This window comes from Carcharhinus amblyrhynchos, chromosome 9, assembly GCF_965287045.1.
Source record: "Carcharhinus amblyrhynchos chromosome 9, sCarAmb.v2.hapA, whole genome shotgun sequence".
NCBI lineage: Eukaryota > Metazoa > Chordata > Chondrichthyes > Carcharhiniformes > Carcharhinidae > Carcharhinus > Carcharhinus amblyrhynchos.
The window spans coordinates 50,221,173-50,243,822 of record NC_137332.1 but is presented as its reverse complement, the minus strand read 5'-3'; the positions used below and the strand labels follow the sequence as shown (position 1 = coordinate 50,243,822).

General features: G+C 38.9%; 1 protein-coding gene across 5 annotated transcripts in view; it reads left to right on the top strand.

The window, feature by feature from the left end:
* Positions 1-22,650, top strand: part of LOC145347785 (3',5'-cyclic-AMP phosphodiesterase 4B-like) — a 308,064-nt gene that overhangs the window by 110,838 nt on the left and 174,576 nt on the right. For 2 of the 5 annotated variants that reach the window (XM_080195599.1, XM_080195597.1), the window contains exons 1-2: positions 6,846-7,038; positions 16,569-16,763. In XM_080195599.1, coding sequence (XP_080051725.1) covers positions 6,932-7,038; positions 16,569-16,763 — 302 coding nt within the window. In that variant the 5' untranslated portion in view covers positions 6,846-6,931. Of the gene's footprint in view, positions 1-6,845; positions 7,039-9,423; positions 9,477-16,568; positions 16,764-22,650 lie in introns of those variants that run through there. The other 3 variants (XM_080195601.1, XM_080195598.1, XM_080195600.1) reach the window with 2 other exon arrangements.

Sequence of the window (22,650 nt, the reverse complement as noted above, 5' to 3'; positions counted from 1 at the left end):
TATAAGATAATGAAGGGGATAGAAAGGGTAGGGGTAGAGAGATTCTTCCCACTTAGAAAGGAAAACAGAACTAGAAAGCACAGTCTCAAAATAAGTGAGGGGGGCACTTTACAATGGAGTTGAGGAGGAACTTCTTCACTCAAAGGGTGGTGAATCTCTGGAATTCTCTAACCATTGAAGTGGTGGAGGCTACCTCGTTGAATATATTTAAGTCACGGGTAGATAGATTTCTGATAGACAAGGGAATTAAGGGTTATGGGGAGAAAGCAGGAAAGTGCAACTGATCCACTTCAGATCAGCCATGATCTTATTGAATGCGGGGCAGACTTGAAGGGCTAGATGGCCTACTCCTGCTCCTATTTCTTATGTTCTTATGTTCATTCCTCCTTATGATTTTGAAAACTTTAATTAGGTCAGCTTGATCGGTACTCTTTTCTGAAGAAATAAATCCAACTTCCTGAGCTTTTCTCTTCCTTATCCTAAAGCTAGTTGGCATGCCCTTTTGTTTCATGTTCCTCAGCTTTGGGCTTCAACATTACTGTTGAAGACTGTTGCAATTGATGGGCTATTTGCCAAAGATATGTTGATTACTCAGTGCAGTACATTGTCACATGAGTTCAGACCTTTGTCCTCATGAGAATTACTTAATCTGTTTGTGTAGCCATGATGGTCTTAAATATACTGCACTGTAGGATTAACATTTATCCATTACACCCATGTCTCAAAAGTTTGTGACTTATTGAATTACCTTAAAAGTGTAATTGTGAATCAATATATCTGAATCTTTGAGTTTAATCCTCTGTTGGACAGTAATAAAGTGATTTAAATGACAGTCTTAAAATATCTATTCAAAACATGAAAAGTTAGTACCATCATGTCGCTGTCAAGTTTTCCTTTATGTAATAGCCTATTCTAGGCTCTTTAAAGAGTGCAACCCTGATGGAATTTATTATTGAAGCCTATTATGGGTGTCTGACATTTAAAGTCACACCCACTTTTTGATGGAAAGGAAAAATTCCATTTTGCCTCCGTGGAGCTCTGTGAATAAAGGTGTTCAAACAAACAAAATTTATGTCTGGAATGTAGCTGAGTAACTCATGTGATTACTCATTAATCTAACAAGTTGACACCCTACAATGTTTTCAGGTACATATTTAACATATTGGTACCAGCGGAAAGAAAGACTTACATTTATATAGCATCTTTTGCAATTTGCCCATGCCAAATCGTTTTGCAAAGTATTTTTGAAGTGTCATAATTTTTACAATATAGGAAATGCGACAGCCAATCTGCGCATAGCAAGGTTCCACAAAAAAAATTGAAACGATCAGTAAATAATCTGTTTATTCTTTGGTTGGCTAATGAATTAATAAAGGCCAGGACACCAGGGAGAACTCCCATGTTCATCTTCAAAAAAGCTGCATGAGGAAAGCTGGGACCTTTTATATGAAAGATAGCACTTCCTCAGTTCTGCAGTGGAAAATCAGCCTAGATTACATGTTTGAGTCTCTGGAGTAGGACTTGAATCAACAATAATAAATTCAAAGGCAAGTGTGCTGTAAATATGTGGGGTTACAAGAATAAAGTCTAGGTGGGATTGTGGTTGGTGCAAACTTGATGGGCTGAATGGCCTCCTTTTGCACTGTAGGGATTCTATGGTTCTATGAAACTGACAATATAGTAAGATTCACACTTAAGCTAATTATTCCAAAGTTGTATTTCACAGCCACCTTCACTTTGGTGGTTCAGGATCAAAATGTCCCTTCCAATCACAACCCAAAGATCTGATGTTTATCCTATCTGCCAGAATCAGAGAACCCCTGTCCAATTCCAAACATGTCAATAAAAAAGCTGATGGGATTTATGAGAGAGCGACTTGACACTGCATTGAAAGGAGCCTCTCATCTGCTGTCAGCAGCCTAGAGAATCCTTTTTTCTATTTGGTTTGCCAGAATTTCCAACTGCTAGATTACTTCCTACCCATTTTCTTCTTGCCTTTTGTCTTCAGTAAAATTTTTCTACTTATTATGATGGGTAGAATTGCTACTTTATTTTAAATGAAGGTATACTTAAAAAGTGAAAGAGCAGGAACAGAAACAGATTCAGTAGTCGCTGCTAGCAGCTGCTGCTGAACCGATCAAAACAACACAGACTGACAGTCCACTAATTTCTGACGTTTCTGAGGAGCAGTGCAGGACAAGGTTGCAGTTCTCCAGACTGGTATTGCAGATCTCTGCAAACTTTGCCTCCTGGGCTAGGAGATCATGTGTGCCCTGTGACTGTCAAAGTCACCACAGCCCACACAGCATATCAAGAAATGAGTTGAGGCAAGCACCAGGTCAGGCAATCTTGGGAGGTGCAACAGATGATCTTAGTCATGGTAAGAATATATGCTTAGGAGTTCATATTGATATCAGAAATTATCCCACAGGTTGCAAACAGTTTGATTCAGCCTCACACAGTTGCCAGAGAGATGTAAGGTATTAAGCCTGTAAGAAAGCATACCAAATAATAGGCCTTATTTCTAGAGAGGTAGGACTGAAACATAATGAATTTATGCTAAACTTGTGTCAAACCTTGGTTGCACCCTACTTGCAGTGGTATGTACAGTTCTGGTTGTCTTATTATAAAAAAAAGGATACAGTGGCAATAGAAATCTGGAATGAAAAAATCATTCCTATCTGAAAGAATGAACAGGCTATTCTCTTTTCTCTTGAAAAGTGAAGTTTGAGGGATAGCCTAATGCAGGTCTTCAAATTTATGACAAGTTCTGATAAAGTAGATATAGAGCTTTTTCCACTTGTGAAGAAAAGAAAAACTAAATACATCACTATAAGTTAGTCACCAAGAAATCAAGTAGGGAATTCAGAACAACCTTCTTTGCCCAGAGGTTAGTGAGAATATGGAACTCGTTGCCAGAGAGAAGGCAAAAGAAGCACATGAGGCAAAAGAGAGGAGACATTTATGTTGATAGCATTAGATCAGAAAACTTGGCAGGAGATGCGAGGAGACCATAAATGGCAGGCATGGACTAACTGAGTCAAATTGGACTGCTTGATTGGCACCCCAAATGACAAACATTCAAATGATCACGACAATTATATTACAGGAGAAAAGGATGTTTGTTATTGTATTAGTGCATTTAGTATTGTTCAGTGATAATGCCAAATCACAGAATCTCCAATTTAAGTTAATCAGTTGATCTTGTAACATGGCTTATTTATACTTGCTGGAAATGACCTGAAGGTTAACTAGAAAATTCTGGCCGACATATTTTAATTAACCTCAATAAGTATCATCGGCTAAACCCCCATTATAATATCCTTGGGATTACCATTGACCAGAAACTGAATTAGACCAGCCACATACATACTGTGGGTACAAGAGCACGTCAGAGGCTAGGAATCCTGTGGTGAGTCCTCACCTTCTGATTCCGCAAATTCTGCCCACCATCTACAAGTGGGAGTGTGGTGCAATTATGCCTGGACAAATGTAGTTCCAACGACACACAAGAAACTGGACACCATCCAGGACAGAGCAGCCCTTGATCGGCAATTCATCAACAAACATTCCCTCCTTCCACTGTAGATGCACAGTGGCATAAGTGTATACCATTGACAAGATGTACTGCAGGAACACACCAAAACTCTTTAGACAACACCATCCAAACCCACAATCACTATCTTTAGAAGGACAAAGATAGCAGACACATGGGAACATCATCACTTGGAGATTCCCCTCCAAGCAATTCATCATTGTGCCTTGGAAATATATCACCGATCTTTGCTGGGTCAAAACTATGGAACTTCCTCTCTAACAGCAGTATGAGTGCAAGTACACCATGTGGACTGCAGCAATTCAAGAAGGTAGTTCGGTACCACCTTCTCAATGTCAAGTATGGATGGGCAATAAATGCTGGCCTAGCCAGCAAAACCCATATTCCATGAATGAATAAAAAAATACAAATTTCATCAAGCGTCTGGCCTTGTGACTTGTCTTTCTTCAAAGAATATGAAAATGTAATTAAGTGATTTTTCTCCTGAGTTGAAAAGGAAGGTTCATACCTCTGGGTTGGTTAGTATTTGAGGAATAAACACTCTGGTTCTAACCTTCTGATGTTGCTACTTTTCCTTCCTGCTATTGGCCTCTGTCAAGTTCCGGGAAAATTCCTCCCTTCCAATTGTGCAGGAGCTTCACCATTGGCATTAGGCTGCATAGAAACAATAGAAAGCAAAGTAGGGGAGCCAGTTGGATCATTCACTTTCCAGCCAGGCATGTTAGGTTAAGATTACCCCCATTGATTTGCTACATGTGATGTAGCATGAAAATTTGATACAAGCACGCACTTGACTGTAACCCTCATGACAACACTGACTTATCAACTAACTTATTTACCTCAATTGTTATTCATTTTAATGCAATATTATACTTACTGAAATTTTCCCAAATTTCATGGTACCAGTATGCATATTAAGCCAGCAATTGTCATACAAAGTCCGCAAATCAAAATGGACCTCAATATTCCATTTTTGTTCAGAATTTGTAACTGTTTATGTTAAAACTGTTATTTTGGTTTGTGGCATTCTGTGAGAGCTGTGAGGAGCAGACCCTTATTCATCACCTCTTTGTCAGTTGTTAATTGACCTGGACAAGATCAATATCATCCTTAGTTATTTTCAAGCTCTTGACCAGCTGCCTTAATATCATCTTATGTGGACTTGCACTTTGCTCTATAATACACCTGTGAAACACCTTGGGACATTTTATTAGGTTAAAGGTGCTATATAAATACAACTTTTTTCCATTGCAATCATGTCATGTGAATGTGACACAGTGATGGGCAATAATGATTCTTGCAATCAGTTTGCTAAAATACCTCCTAACTCTTCTGGGACTTTGGTGAAGATCAGGAGCAGTGGTCTATCACCTTAACCAAAGAGATTTAGAGATAGACCAGAGGTGTGAGAAGGAAGTGGGGTAAATTAGAGGCAATTTTTCAAAATTCATTTTACAGGATGCAGCCATCACTGGCAAAGCCAATATTTGTTGCCCATCCTTAATTGCTGTTGAACTGAATGGCTTACAAGGTCATTTCAGATGGTGATTAATAGTCAGCCACACTTCTGTGGGTGGCTCTGGAGTCAGAGGTAGGTCATACCAGGAGATGACAGCAGTAAAGTCCTCAGTGGCTCCAACATTGGAGCTTGATCTTCATCTCCTTTTCATCAAACCAACTGACCATGCAAAGCAATAGGTAACTCACAAGTATAGTGCAGTGGAAAATTGACTGCTGCTGGCATCAGAGTGACCCTTGGGTACACAAGGAAGAGGTAACTGGAAGGGTGGTATTTGGGTCTGGAGGATTTGGTGGCTCTGGTGGGGAGCAAACAGCATTAGTGACTTTGGAGGAATATAGATGTGAATAGGGAGAGGAAGCAATGGCATTTGGAGAAGGGGATTAGTGTTCATCAATGTTTATGTTCTTTAAACATGGGATCCTGAGGAGTAATGCTGCTCTTCTCAGCTCCATGTTCAGATTTGTACATTTAAAAAAAACTTCTGTCTTTGTAGCCTGAGGACTGGTTTTCCTGAGTGCAGCTGGCTTCCTCTGGACAAATTCATACTTTGTAGTGGAGTTCTTAAACAGACATAAGGCCCTTTATTTGCTTTTTTTTTGTAGCTATTGGTACTTTATTCCCAATCAAAATTCCAATTCAAAACAGATCCAAGCTGACAAGACAGGCCATACCTTCCATATTGGGCTTGATCAAATAAGATCCAAGCTGACAGGACGAGGCATTACACCCCCTCCCGGGCTTGATCTGAGCTTCATCTCAGCCAAAAGGCCCAGATGGTTTTTAAAAAATTGCTTCAGGTGAAGCCTCCGCATAACCTCATTGGCCAAGACCTGATGCAAGATCAACAATTACATTCAATCATGGCCAAAAGGCCAAGAACAAATGCCTGTGTGAGGCATGAACACTAATGCTAATTTTCTGGCTTTTATTCATATGGTATTGACGCACTTCTTTGTATGTTTGTAATGAATCTGTAGTTTCTGTACATCATATGAAGACACAGGAGACAAAACTGTATTGAAACAATGGGTGTTTCATAGCCACTATTCTGGGCCACTGTTTCATACTGTGTAAGAGTCTGACTCCAGACCCACCCACAGAAATATCACTGACTCTTAAATGCCCTCTGAAATAGCTAGTGAGCCACTAAGCTCTAGGTTCACGGTGTTGGTGCCTGGTTGTCCTTCTCTGGCACTGATGTCACCATTTTCTTTTTCTTCAGAGGGAAGGAAAACAATGTCATAGGCCAATGAATGTGTTGGAAACTTGCCCCATATGAACTCATGCCTGTCACAATGATGAGAGGTATCTTGTCCCTTTAAAGGAAGTTCCCTTGAAAACTTAATGAAGCCCTTATGAGAGGCAAAGTGATTTGTGTGATGATTTTGAGTAAAGAAACTACTAAACTGTCAGAGAAGCTATTACTTTAGGAATGAGTGTCCATGATACCCAATTACAATTGAAGTCATAATCTAATTACAGAAACACTAATTGCATAATTAACAACTCACAGGTGCTCCTGCCAATCAAGAGAAAGCCCCTTTGAAATGGCAACAGCCAGACTGTTGGCATTCATGGGGCAATAAATCTATCAATTCCACTTTGAACCTACCAAACCCCCGGTAATGTTGGTTTAACTTGCGCGAAATCCACTCGAGCAATTCCTGTTGTACATAATGTTCAAGTGTCAGTCCATTCCAAAAAAAGAGAAAGTCCACTTCAGGACTTTGATCATTCACATTCCTATTTCAGTTCACAGTTACAGGATTTGCTAAGGAACTTTCTGTGCGTATGTATTTCAGTATAGTCCGATTACACACTACTGAAATGTGGAACAAATTCTGTTTGCAATAATGATTCTTCATTCTACTTGGGACATTCCTGTAAAGCGTCCCAATAAAGTTCATTTTTCCTTCAGTGAGGAAGATATTAAACGAGCTCGTCTGTCTACCAAAATCAGGTTGGTACTTTGTGTTTTATCTGTACCAAACAGTTTCATGCCTTTAAACAACTGTAAAATTCAGAACAATCTTTTCCAGTTCAATTAAACTGCCGCAGATTGTGAATATGTTTCCAGATTCTTATTAAAATTTATGTGATAAACACGGGCCTTTCGAGTTTACTTAACTGAAAAGCACATGTGCTAGCATGTTTAGCTTTGTATTTAAAAGAACTTTAGAATATCAAATAGTGAAATGCAATGTCTCACCTGTGAGCACCCGAATCTTGGCTGTGAAACAAAACTTTTTCCATCCAGTATATGTGTAATTCACTAGAGAATCCACACTGTAGAAAACAAAGTGAGATGAAATTGTAATGAGTGATATATTAACAAAAAAGACATTAAGAAATTTGCTTATAAGTCTCCTTTATTCCAATAAAACTTTAATCCATGAGATATCACCTTCACTACATTAGCAGAGAGGGTAATGTCATAAGTTTTGGAGTTGTATCAAGTGATATTGTTGTTAGCATTCCATGAATGTAGCATATATCATGTGCACTAAAACTGAACTAAGGCAAGAAAACCATCGTTGTTTTTAGATTTGCATGTATTTTCTCTTGTACTTATTTTAATTATTGTTCCTGTGCTTTGCCTGAGCTGTTACGTTAGCCATTTTTCTGTAACACTTCCTAACTCTTGGCCCATGTGGCAATGCTGGCTAAGTGACATTTCCTGTCTGTTTCTACTAAAAGAGCTAGGTTAGCAGTATGATCCACATTGGGATTTAGAGGATATCAGGGTTTAGAGACTACCCCTAATGTTTGAAACTTTTCCAATATATTTTATATTCAGTGGTACACTACACGTTTCGGTACTTTAAATGTCAATACTTGACAAGCTTTATTTCATCCTCAAATGTTGCAAAATATTACTTCTCTTTCTCTAATGATGGTTCAGTTGTTGGAATACAGTTCCATTGGTACCAGTCACTGTTTGTTATCTACTGCAGCTGATTGTTTGTTTTAATATGCGTGTGGCTGTGGGTGTCAGTAAACTATTTGACCATGAAGGGCATCAAAACAAGTCACCTGATCTTCATGAACACACTTACCAGCAGGGGTCACTGATTAGTAATTGGAACCCAATCAACATTAACAGCACACATTTGTAAAACACCTTTACCAAAGTAAGATATCTAAAGCTTCACAGCTTATCAAACAAATTCCAACATCAAGTCATATAAGGAGATAGTATAAGGCACAGTTATAAGCCCCCCGCAGTGTCAGCTACTGCATTACAGATGGTGGAGAACAAACAGCTGAAGGAAAAGAAATCCTTGACTTGGCAAGTCTGACCTGTCACCCTCTTCTTTGATTTGATTTATAATTGTCAAATGTGTAAGTATACAATGAAAAGTATTGTCTCTTGCACACCATACTGACAAAACATACCATTCATAGAGAAGGAAAGGAGAGGGTGCAGAATGTAGCGTTTCAATCATAGAGAGCAGAGTTTTAAAAGCAGAGAGCAAAATTGAAAGGTAGAATTAGAAGGTATGCTAGGGACGGCTCTCAAGAAGTTGCCACGCAACTTGAGTTCTATATTTTGCCATTGATGTTGCAGTTTAAAATCTCCCACAAGGCTTTCTTTGTCCAGGGGGAGATTTATGTCAATACCAGGAGATTCCCACCCTTTTAGGGATGGTTGACAATCCGAGCTGTCAACAAAATTTTAACCTTGTAAAGCAGTAAAAGAATGAATTAAACTGTCTGTGAAGCAATGTACACAGCACCCAAAATAAAACCGGGGAACTGGAGGCAATAATCTGTAGCATAGATTCAGATGTAGTAGGTGTAACCAAAACATATCTGCTCTCTGCCCAAATAAGGGGCTTCGCCACCACCTTCTCCACAACGGCTGGTATTATACCAGTGGTGAGGATGCCAATGCTGCAAGGCAAAGCCACCAGCTAAACCCTGTTGATTTGTTGGCAGTCTGATGGTGGGGTGGCCTTTTCTTTGCAAAAGCAAATAGCCAATATGTTTTCACACACATTGTGTTTAAGGTGATGAAAATGTTTTCATGAAAAACAGTACTTTTTCCTTTCAGGTGAAGAAGAAACTCTTTAAAGGCAATGAGTTGGGAGAGAGGGTTGAGTGTAGACTCTGGGCAAGCTTAACAAAAGTTTCATTGTCAAAGGTCAAAACAAATGGGTGAGTTGGGGTTGAGTGAGATAAAGGTTTAAAAATTCTGAAACCCAGCCTTAACGTGCCTTTTTCCAGGTTCAGAGAGGTAGAACAGGAGGCGCGGACAACCAACCCACTTCTGGGAAGCAGGTTGGCTATTTACAATGTTAATATATTGTATGGCTGGTTGTCTCACATATAGCCTTTCTTACAGGTTTAACTCTGACAACGTTTTCGAGAGTCAGGAAACCCGGCTGCTTAAGTTAGGTGAGCATAGGCACAGCTTGTGGATCAGAAGGGATGGATGTGCTTCCACCCAGCCCACCATGATACATCCTTCTCTGCCATTGTACCCCTTCCTCAGCCATCAGATCACCACCCCATCCAAATCCTTGGAGTCAGAAATTGGATCTTCCCCTGTGACCTGAACCTGTCCCTCCCTCCCAGGATGGGTCAGATATTTGGGAGAATATTTTCAACTTATTTATCGTTGCTGTCTCACTTACGTAGCAGAAGTAATCTATGAACATCTACCAAACACACTTCATTATCGACAAGAATCTTTCTGCATGCTTTAATTTGCATTCTTCTTCAAACTTGATTGAATCTGTATTCCCATCTCACAAAAGAAAGTTTTATAAAATGCAAACAAAATGCAGGAAATACTCCCAGGTCACTTAGTATAATGACTCCTGAAGTTGGCTGTGAAGGAACCGTGCTCTTATCACACAAAATGAAAATAAATAATAACCACAAGCCTGTGGTGAACACAAAAGGTCCCATTGAGACCAATAGGTTAATGGATCCTCTCAGGGTTTTGTTTTATACATGATTAGGTATATGAGCTCCACCTTGTTGGTTACTTACCAATCCCTGGAGAGCTCATATTCAATGAGTCTAACTGGGAGGTCAATTAATGATTCCCCAAGCAGATCATAGAGGTGCTATACCTAGCCACCTCATGAATACATTCAATGTTTTGGTATCTACTGCTTCTGTGGTAATGAATTCACTATTCTTTGGGTAAAGAAATATCTCCTCACCTCTGTCCTAAATGGTCTACCTGAATCTCAGACTATGACACCTGGTTCTGGACTCCCCCACCATCAGGAACATCCTCCCTGCATCTAGTCTAACTCGTCCTGTTAGAATTTTATAAGCTTCTATGAGATCTCCTCCTCATTCATCTGAACTCCAGTGCAAACAATCCTAACCTAGTCAATCTCTCCTCATACATCAGTCCCGCTATCCCTGGAATCAGTCTGGTAAACCTTCACTGCACCCCTTCCGGACCAAGGACATACTTCCTCAGAAAAGGAGACCAAAACTGCACACAATACTCCAGAGGTAGCCTCACTATGGCCAATTGCAACAACACATCCCTATACTCAAAACTTCTTGCAACAAAGGCCAACATACCATTTGCCTTCTTTATTGCCTGCTGCACCTGCATGCTTACCTTCAGCCACTGGTGCACAAGGGCACCCAGGTCCTGTTGCACACACCTCTCTCCCAATTTACAGCCATTCAGGTAGTAATCTGCCTTCTTGTTTTTGCTTCCAAAGTGAATAACGTCACATTTATTTAAATTATATTGCATCTGCCATTGATTTGCCCACTAACTCAACCTGTCCAGATCAGGATATAATATAAAGTGGCTTGCCATTTTGGTTTCAAAATTACTTGAGCTGGAAAAATTTAGGAAGTCATGTGTAATCATCTACATTTTTGGATTTGACAAGTAAGCAGATGAATTTTAACCCATACATCAGACCATGGACATGATTTTCACTCCTTGAGAACTTCAAGAGAAATGCCAAGAACAACATCAACCACTCTCCATAGTCTTCACTGATTTAACAAAGGTGTTCAACTCAGTCAATCACAAAGTTCTGTGGAAGATCCCATCAAAGGCAGGCTGTATAGAGAAATTCTTCAACATCCTCTGACTCCTCAGATGTCAGTGACAGTCCTCACCAATGGAATATTGACAGAAACCTCTGTGGTCAAGGCTAGAGTCAAGGAGGGATGCATTATCACCTCCACCCTTTTCTCTACCTCCATCGCCACTAGTATTCACCTTCTCAAGACCATTTTCCCAGTGTAGTGGACATCATCTCTAGGATGGACGGAAACCTTTTCAATCTCAATTGATTGAAATCCAAGAAGAAGATGAACTTGACTATGCAGATGACAACACCAATTCCGTGCTCTTAGAAGAGAATCTCTAAACCATGTTGACACCTTCGTGAAAGCATACCAAAGAATCAGTTTTAGCTTCAACCTCAAGAAGACTCGATTTTTATCAACCTGCCCCAGAACAAGTGTCTCCTTCCATTAAGATCAATGGAGAATCCTCCCAAACGTGGAACATTTCCCCTACCTGTGGGCCACCTCTCATCTAAGGCTGACATGACATAGAGATCCAACATCATAGTCAACCCATAAGGGCTGCTTTCAGATGCCTAAGGATGAGAGTCTTTGATGATTACAATATACGTTCAGGTACTAAGGTCCTCATGTACAAGGCAGTCATCTTCCCAACTCTTCTATACAGCTTAGAAACCTGGACTATATACAGATGCCACCTCAAGCCTCTGGAGACATACCATCAATGCCCTGACACAGATTCCCCGCATCAGCTAAGAAGTCATGCAAACTAGCATCAGTGTCTTTGAAGAAGCCAAGAGCACCAGCATCAAGGCTATGATCATCCTAAACTAACTTTATTGGGCTGGTCAGATGCAAAACCCCGACTGCTAAAGCAAATCTTTGCCCAGCTCAAGGAAGGCAACAAAATAAGAGGAAGTGCTTTAAAAACACCTCAAGAAATGCAACATGAATGTCAACACTTGGGGGACCCTTTTTCAGAAGAAACCTACCTAGAGAAACCTCCTGACTGAAAAAACGTAATTCTTAGAAAACATCCAACAGCAGGAGTAGGTCTGGAAAAGGAGTCTGAGAAAGGAATGCTAGTGATCTCAAGGCCAAGGATCAATTCCACTTCCCAGAAACACCTGCTACATTTGTAGTCTTAGATGCGGTTCTAGAGTTGGGCTCATCAACCACGCAAGCATCACAGAACCTATGACCAGTGACACAGAGTTTCTTAGGTGGACAATTGTACTCATTAGCGAGTGATTGCCAAAGAAGATGATGCCAAAATCCATTTTCCCAGTTGGGCCTATGGATCAAAGTGGGTAATGATTACATCTGAGAGTTTTGTTAAGTGCTTTTGACTTTTGACAAATTGACCTTTTCAATACAACTGCAAGTGAAGATACCCACTTGGCACTGGTCAGAGCTTTCCTATCAACAGTAACGTACTTCTTGACACATTTATTATTAGCAGGGTTGGTTGCTGGCTGGCAACTCTGTAGGTGGAATGTTGGGATCAATTTAAAAATGCAGAATACTTTCTGATGCCCTTTTTCCTTTGAAGATTTTCCTTCATTTGAGCCATGACGATAGAATTTATAGCCTTACTGGATTGGTTAAAATCTGATCGAGGATGTACTAGAAAGCCTGATCATACTTCAAGTTGATGAGCTATCAGGATTGGATTAGATGTATCCAAGAATGTTGACAACATTAAGGAGGAGAAAAAGATACGGGCTGGGTGTCAGAGGACTGGGGAATTTCAATTCTGATACCTTTGTTCAAAAAAAGAATATAAGGATACAGCCAAGAAATACAGGCCAGTCAGTTTAATGTAAATGGTGAGAAATCTGTTAGACAGAATAACTCAGGACAAGATTAACAATTTCCTGGACAAGTGTGAATTAATTAAAGAAAATCAGCATGGATTTGTGAAAGACAAATCACGCTTAACTAACTTGATTGAGAATTTGATAAGAAAACAGTGTTGATGAGGACAATGCAGTTGATCTGGTGTATATGGATTTTCAGAAGTTGCTTGATAAAATTGTTGCATAATAGACTTGTTAGGGTAGTTGAAGCACATGGGCTAAAAGGGAAAATGGCAGTGTTGATATGAAGTTGGGTGCATAACAGGAAACGGTAGTGCTCATGGGTGTTTTTTTACACAAAAGGAAGGTATAACATGGGGTTCTCCAGAGATCACTACTGCCTTTATTAGTTTATAATAATGACCAAAACTTGGAAGTATTGTAAAAAGCATGGAGGATAATGATATGCATTTGGTAGGAAGAACAAAGAAAACAGAAAATAAAGGGATAAAATGCAGAAACAGAATAGAAATTGGCTAGTACCTGAAGAGAAAAGATCTGCAAGAGGAACGGGCTGGGCAGTGGAACCAGCTGAGCTCTTGCAGAGAATGGCATGGTAACAATATTCTGTGTTGTAACTTTTCTCTAATTCTATGGCAATCTGAATTGAATGTGGGGCCATTGGTATTAATCTGCTGTCAATTAGATTATTACAGCAACAATTCAGTCCAAGTATTTGAATATTAAGATCAATTATAAAACATTGGTTATAAGAACGCATCTTCACATTTTGATTCAAGCCAGTCAAGCTGTTTGATATAGTTCTAAGAATTAAACTAGCTGAAGTTAGTGATTTAAAGATAGTTGTGTCTGGAATGAAGACATTAGTCAGACCTGCTGCCAGCTCTTGTGGTCTGCAGGATAAGCTGTATTTCTAGTTACAGGTCAAGGCCCTGGTAAGGATTGGACCTGTGCTAGAGACACATCAGGGATGTACTCAGAAATATAATTTGGGTATGCTTCACCTGCTTGGTGCCAGTCACAGGAAGATAAAATTATCCCTTAGTGATTTACCAGAAACTAAAGTAAGGTTAACTGGTCAACATTTTGGTTAGCCCTGTCTCTTTTGGACAAAGATGTAATGTTTTCCATCCTTCAGTCAGTCCCTGGCACAATTTTACACTGAAGCACACCAACAAATTGCACTTGAATAAAGCCTTTAATGTAATACTTCATAGGAGTATCATAAAACTAAACCTGACAGCAAACCATGGATGATTCTGTGGCCAAGAGCTCTGATTATGTATCTTATTAGACTAATGATGTAGACCAGCAACTTACAATCTCAAGCAAGCAAATTAATTTATTTCTCTAGTTTTAAAGAATTTCAGCCTTCATTGCAGATTCTAGGGGCTCATTCTCCTATTCAATTTGTCTGGCAATTCTCAGTTCCCAGCCATAATGCAAATGGGGACAGAGATGGCCTTTGCATCTTTACATTGCCCTTGCAGAATGCTTGCCTCTACAATAATGCAGACAAAGGGCAAGCATTGAAATGTGTCACCAAAGGGAGTTCTCAGCACTCCTTTGTTGTTTATCAGAAACTAAAATAAGGTTAGCTAGCCAACAGCTGTTTTGGTTATTCCTGTCTCCTTCGAACAAGGATGTCACATTTCCCACCCTTCAGTCAGTCCCCTAGCACAATTTTCCCGACCATAGCATTTTGAAAAGTCATTGAATCACCGCTATTTCTTCCTTCATTTTCCTCAGGATATTTGAGCATAAACCATCAAAGCCTTGTCAACCATCTGTTTGAGTAATTTCTTCAGTATTCTTTATCTTTTGAGGAATAATTTTACATTTTTATAAATCATTTATTATTCTAACCTTGTGATTCACTGTTACACACTGCATGTTGTGAATAGCATTTGTACCTACTGCAACAGATCTACATTGTCATAGCACTGCTAGCAAGTCATGACTGTTCTTTTGTTCCTGGGAGCTTTTTACTCAATGCCTGTTATTACTTTTTATATTATTATTTTACGTTTTGTTGAATATAAGCAGTGAACTGGTAGAATCTGAAGCTCTTGGCCATCTAACTGTCTTGGGTATTCATTTACAGGTCAAAAACTGAGGGTACTGTCACAGTCTAGCTAAAATATGACTTTTCTGTGCAAATAATTATTAATGTGTTGGCCTTCCACAAGTGTAAAAACTTGAAGGAATCTGTTTTTTCACTTTAGTAACAAGTAAGTTCAACTATAAATTGGAACCACTGTGTGTCATGTTTTGTTTGCTGGACTTAGAGCAATTGATTGGGAATTCGTTCATTTTACTATATAATCTTGACCCCAAATATGATAGACATGTTCTGTTCCTTCTAACATGCTGTTTCTACAGTATTTCTTTTGTCTAATTTGCCACACAATTTATTGATCTTAATTTGCTCCGTTTCCTGCCTAACTATTCTATTTCTTTCTGCATACTAATTTCTTCCAGATGTTGCACTGTTTACTTGCTCTATATGTAAATCCAAATTCACTACTTAAGTTTAGTTTTTAAGTAAGTCTTTTCCTAGGCCCATTAAGTTGTTTTGATCCTGGTTAATTTTCAAATGGTCATCCTTCTTTACTAATTCATCCACGATCTCATCCCTTCCTATCTCATTAATCTCATCCAGCCCTACAGCTGTCCAAGGTATTTGTGTCCTTCTAATTCTGGCCTCTTGAACTTCTCCGTTCTTAATCATTCCACCATTGGCGGCCATGTATTCAGCTGCCTGGGCCTTAAGCTTACTTTCTAAACTTACTTTCCAAACCACTCAACCTCCCTACCTCACTTCCATCCTGTAAGACACACCTTTCATTCAACTTCTTGTCAGCTATCCAAAATCCTATTGTGTGACTTGGATCTTTTTTTTAAATGCCCCTGTGAGGCACCTTGGGACTTTCAATACTTTTAAGGTGTTTTATAAATACAAGCTGTTGTTGCTTCACATTTCTTCTAGAGCCCCTGGCGACATGTTCTAGCTAAAGTAAAGAAAGTTGCTCATTCAAGCTCTATTGCTTAGCATGTTGCTTCAGATTGCTGAGAAGTGCTTGTATTAGCCTCTCCAACATACATTTCTTCCATCTAAGGAAACACCAAGTGAGAATTGTTTTCTTTTTGTTGTCCCAAACCGAAGACTTTCAAGTTTTTTCACGACCTTTCCAACCATTCCAACTTTGTTGTAATAGTTCTAACGTATTTTGTTTGCTTAATGAAATGTGATGCACTCTTAATTGTTACAAGTTCTCTTATAGCTTTTCCAATTACTTAGCATAATACCTGCAGCTCTTAATTTAAATTTTTAAAATGGTAAATTTTAAATAATTGATTTGAAGAATTGTATAGTTCTTGTGCTCAATAGCTGGATTTGTTGATTGATTCGTCTTGTGTGCTTCCTGGCGGCAAGCTAAAAGTTCCATTTGCAGACACCTAAAACCAGGGCATGTCCCTACTGTACTAAGTGCAGGGTGTTAAATGATTTGTGATTCAAACAAACAGCAGAAAAAAATCCATGTAATATCATAGATTCATTGTTAACAATTAACTTTTACAAAATATATATATATATATATATAAGCATGTGTCAATAAAGTTTTTTTTGTGTGTGTTTTTCTAATAGTTTTGATGTTGAGAATGGTCCCTCTCCAGGCCGGAGTCCATTGGATCCTCAGGTCAGCCCTGGATCAGGACTTGTATTGCACACTAATTTCCCAAGCCACAACCAACGACGAGAATCCTTTCTCTATCGCTCAGACAGCGATTATGAATTGTCACCAAAATCTATGTCTAGGAATTCGTCAATTGCAAGTGAAATGTAAGTTGGTTGGTACCTTCATAGCATCCAGAGCTGTTAACACTGGACGGATTTGATACTTTCAGTTGTAATGCAATCTTACAGTGGAGATACTGCATCAGAAACATCAATATGATTTAAAACAATAACCTAACCTGTTTTAATTGGGGTTTGCTGATTTCTGAGTGCCCCAGGGAACTGAGCAATTTTCTGGTTAAAGTTGGGCCAATAGAATAGTGTTCCTTGATAACAGCAGGAAGAAGTACCTTTAATCATCAGAAATCACCTGGATACAGTGGTCTCACACCAGCAAGGATAGAAATAACCTTTTGTATAAACTGGAATGATGTAAAGTTTTGATTTTAAAAGGTGATCTTTTACTGAGAAAATAAATGCTGGTGTTTTAATAATCGATTTAATCTCAATTATTTTCTGGGGAGGTAAATCTACGAGAAGTGCCCAGTCTATTTGCACTTGTGTACACCCATCCAACTTCACAACATGAGTAGGTAGTGAAAATGTAGCTCCTCTAAATTGCAACTTAAATCATTATGAAAATTTAGCTCATGGTGCACCTAGACCATAAGACATAGGAGCAGAAGCAGGCCAGTAGGCCTATCGAGTCTGCTCTGGCATGCAATGAGAGCATGACTGATCTGATATGATAATGTCACTCCACTTTCCTGCCTTATTCCCATAACCTTTGATTCCCTTACTGATTAAAATTCTGTCTATCTCAGCCTTGAACATAGTTAAGGACAAAGCCACTGAAGAATTCCACAGATTCACTACCCTCAGAAAAGAAATTCAAATGTATGACCCTTTATCCTGAGATTATGCTTTCTGGTTCTAGACTCTCCCACAAGGGTAATCAACCTCTCAGCATCTACCATATCAAGCCCCCTACAATTCTCAATGTCTTAATAAGGTCACCTGTCATTTTTCTAACCTCCCATGAATACAAGCCCAACCTAATCAATCTGTTTTCATAAGAAAATCTTCCCATATCTGGGATCTTCTCTGAAATGCCTTCAATGCCAGTATATGTTTCCTGAAATAAGGGGACCAAAACTGTTCACAGTATTCCAGATGTGTAGCTTTTACTGCATTAGAAATATGAATGGAATATTTTTTCTCTTTATCTACACTTAGTTTTTCTTTCTTTATCTTTTTTCTTCCTTCTGTTTCTTTTATCTTCATCTTTTCTCACCTTTCTTGATTTTCTAGTTCCCTTTTATTTCTTCTTTCAGTTAATCATTATTTTGCTATTTCTCTCTTCAGAGCAAGATTAATCATTCTCTCACTATTCATTAAGAGTGAAATAACAAAATTGATGATCGCACAACTGATTTATAATGACAGTAACCATCCTGTATCCATAGATCTTATATTTTAAAAGGGCTGTGAATCATGGAATAGTTCTGACTCAATCATATGCTGTATTTCAACAGTGACAACATTTTAAAAGTAGTTCATTGGAAATAGAGTGATTTGCAATTGTCCTAAGGTTGCAAAAGGTGCTATATAAATCCAAGTTTGTCTCTTTTCCTTTTTCTAGCTTTTCATCAACTGGTAACAAATGAAATGCTTGCCATTACTGATGCAGTCACTATACATGGGAGAGCAAGAGAATGTTATTACACTTATAACTTCCAACTAAATGTTGAAAAAGAGTTAGGAGGCCTACATCACGACCAATTTTTAGTGACATTTACTTGAAGGGCAAAAATGGATATACATTTGTGATGGATTCTAAAGTAAAATAATGATATTATGGTGCAAGTTGACAGCTTTGTATTCAGTGGAACTTGTATTCTCCGTGATATCACATGTCCTGCCCTGTTTCATTTAATCATCTGCTGAAATCCTTATCCATGCCTTTGTTATGTGTATTCCAATGGTTGTTACTAGTACTTCCACAATGTGTAATTATTGGAAATAATATCAAGTGCAATGAAGAAGCTAGTCTTCTACCTCAAGCAGGTTTATTCTTAAGATAGTTCAGCAGTGACAGACTCTCTTAATTCCTTCCAAACCCCACTCCTATTTTGAGTAAAACAGGTAATTCTACAGCCTGCTGTTGCAGCCATACCCATTTATACTATTTTAGTTAAAACAATTAAACTGACCATTTATAGGTGAGCCTATACTTATCACCTGTCTTCAACATTGTAATGTCTATGCAATATGATTGCCGATAAATTGACATTATCTGGCCTTCCATATCCCCCCTCAGCAAACACATCCAAAATTCTGCTGCTTATATCTTAACATACAGTGAGCAAATCCTGTTCAGTCATTAGCCCTGTGCTCAGTGACCTATGTTGACCCTTGGTTAAGCACTTCTTTGATTTTAAGATTCTCTTCCTTGTTTTCTAATCCCTCAGTGGCCTTGTCCTTCATTATCTTTATCATCTCCTCCAACCGTACAAGCCTCCAAAATCTCTGCATTCCTAACTTTAATCACTAAGCCACTAGCATGTATTCAACTGCCAATGCCCTAAACGTGGGTATTTATTTTTGTGTCACAAGTAGACTTGCATTAAAATTGCAATGAAGTTACTGTGAAGATCCCTTAGTTGCCAAATTCTGGCATTCAGGTACACTGAGGGAGAATTTAGCATGGCCACTATACCTAACCATCATGTCTTTCAGAGAGTGGGATGAAACTGGAGCACCAGGAGGAAATCCATGCAGACACAGGGAGAACGTGCAGACTCCACACAGACAGTGATCCAAGCCAGGAATTGAACCTGGGCCCCTGGTGCTGTGAGGCAGCAATGCTAACCACTTGTGTCCTTAAACATCATCTCTCTTTCCTCCTTTAAAATGCTCATCAAAACCTACCTCTTTGATCAAAGATTTGGTGATCTGTCCTGATATGTTCTTTGAGCCTCAGATAACATTCCTGTGAAGGGCTTAGGGACATTTTGCTATACTAAAAGCATTTTCCAAGTACAAGTTATTGTTATGGAATTCCACATTCATTCTCAGGCAAATTCTCAAAATAGATGCAGATTATGTTGTAGTTGGGAATAATCAAAATTAAAAAGAATGAGCTTCACCTGTACATTAAATGGCAGAAATCTGACAACTAAAGTAGTCTCCCTGGACCAAAAGGAATTAGTTAACTATTTAACATGAAATAGAAATATTTAACGAGTTTTTGTAAGTTTTGATTTGTGTAGTATAGGACTGATTTACAGCAGTATACATATCGTGTACAATCTTTTGGTCACTTCCCTGTGCTTGAATGTTTGTTGGCTGATGCTCCTGCTTTGCAGGTCTGCAAGCAGGAGAGAGTTTAAGAAAACAAGCAGGGACACCAACATGCTTCTGCTGCAAGTTTTTAATTCAAAGTTTCTACCCATCTTACTGAATGCATCAACTTGTACTGAGGAATTTTTCCAGTGGTTCAGGCAGCCAGTCAGTAACTCACTTCAATAATCAATCTAGATAAAGAATATCAAGAGGTGAATCAAGCATGAAGAGACATAATAACTGAGTTTGATTCAGTTCTTGCCAAATGTCCAAAAGAGCACACACTGTGCATGGGTTTCTGAATAGCGGTTTTGTCTTTTCCGTAGTCAGCAGACATTGAGCTCTATTAAATTGCTGCCTTTCCCCAAGAGGAGATTAGCAAATTCAATACAGACTGGGAATTGTTCTGATGAATTATTACATAGAGATTGCTAAATTCACCACCAGGGAGTTTGAAGGTTATACAGAATTCTAATGGAAGTCACTTCAGGTAATTTCCAGAGCAGATCAACAATAATGTTAATCGTTTTGATTTCACTGACGTTGAGATAGTATTGGTGGATTAATAATTGACAACATACAAACTTTGCAAGCAGGCTGCGATATCTTTCAAAACTATTGATTTTTGTGCATGTCCATGCTATTTGTTTGGTACACAAAATTGTAGGATAAAAGCAAATTACTGAGGATGCTGGAATCTGAAAGCAAAATCTCCTTTGACAAAGGGTCATCTGGACTCAACATCAGCTCATTTTTCTTCTTACAGATGCAGCCAGATCTGCTGAGATTTTCCAACATTTTCTCTTTTGGTTACATAAAAATGTTGGCAGTCTCTCATTGTCCAGTGAGCTGAAATTAATACAGCAAATGGTGCAAACAAAGTATTTCGTACAGTTTAGACAATAAAAACAAGTCATTTGGCCAAACAGGTCTATACAAGTGTCAATGCATGACACAAACCTCTTTCTAAACTAATATCATCCATTCTTAAACGTACATTCAGGTCATTGACCTGAAACTATAACTCTGTTTCTCTGTCCATAAATGCTGCTAGACCTGCTGGGCATTCTGGTTTTATTTCCTGCACCTGCAGTATTTTGCTTTTGTTCTATGAAGATCTTAATCAAATACTAAGTAGCATTCACTATTGACAACTGGGTTATGGTATGTAGAGCTGAACTAATTCAGCAGAAACTAGTAAATATAGTTTCTTGAAGGTGTTTATTTGTATTGGCATCCAACTGTGCTGGTGGGAATGTAAGAAAAGGGATAAGGAATGTAAGAACAGGGATAACTAGCCCTGGATAACTAAGGAAATAAAGGAGTGTATCAAATTAAAAACCAATGCATACAGAGTGGCCAAAATTAGTGGGGGATTAGAAGATTGGGAAAGCTTTAAAAAAACAACAAAGAACTACTAAGAAAGCAATAAAGAAAGAAAAGATAGATTATGAAAGTAAGCTAGCACAAAATATAAAAACTGATAGTAAAAGTTTTTACAAACATATAAAACGGAAGAGTGGCTAAAGTAAATGTTGGTTCCTTAGAAGATGAAAAGGGAGATTTAATAATGGGAAACAAGGAAATGGCTGAGGCCTTAAACAAGTTTTTTGTATTGGTCTTCACAGTGGAGGACACAAATAGCACACTAATAATTGATGGTCATGGGACTGTAGGAGGTGAGGACCTTAAAACAATCACTATTACTGAAGAGGTAGTGCCGGGTAGGCTAATGGGACTAAAGGTAGACAAGTCCCCTGGTCTGGATGGAATGCATCCCAGGGTACTAAAAGAAACGGCAGAAGTAATAGCAAATGCATTAGTTGTAATTTATCAAAATTTGCTGGACTTTGGGAAGGTGCCAGCTGATTGGAAAACAGCTAATGTAACACCACTGTTTAAAAAAGGAGGTAGACAAAAGGCAGGTAACTACAGGCCGGTTCGCTTAACATCCGTAGTTGGAAAAATGCTGGGATCTATCATTAAGGAAGAAATAGCAGGACAGCTGGAAAAGGATGGTTCAATCAAGCAGACACAGCATGGATTCATGAAGAGAAAGTCATGTTTGACTAATTTACTGGAATTTTATGAGGATATAATGAGTGCGGTTGACAGAGGGGAACCGCTGGATGTGGTGTATTTAGATTTCCAGAAGGCATTCGATAAGGTGTCTCACAAAAGGTTGCTGCATAAGATAAAGGTACATGGAGTTGGGAGTAAAGTGTTAGCTTGGATTGAGAATTGGCTATCTAACAGCAGACATTCAGAATTTTCCGGTTGGCAATCAGCGATGAGTGGCGTGCCGCAGGGATTGGTGTTGGGGCCTCAGCTATTTACCATATACATAGACGATCTGGAGGACGGGGCTGAGTGTAGGGTAACAAAGTTTGCAGATGACACAAAGATGAGTGGGAAAGCAAATTGCGTGGAGGACACAAAGTCTGCAGAGAGATTTGGATATGCTAAGTGAGTGGACAAGGATCTGGCAGATGGAGTATAACATTGGTAAGTGTGAGGTTATCCACTTTGGAAGGAATAATCGTAAAATAGACTTATTTAAACGGTGAAAAATTACAACATGCTACTGTGCAGAGGGACCTGGGGGTCCTTGTGCATGAATCACAAAACCTCAGTTTGCAGGTGCAGC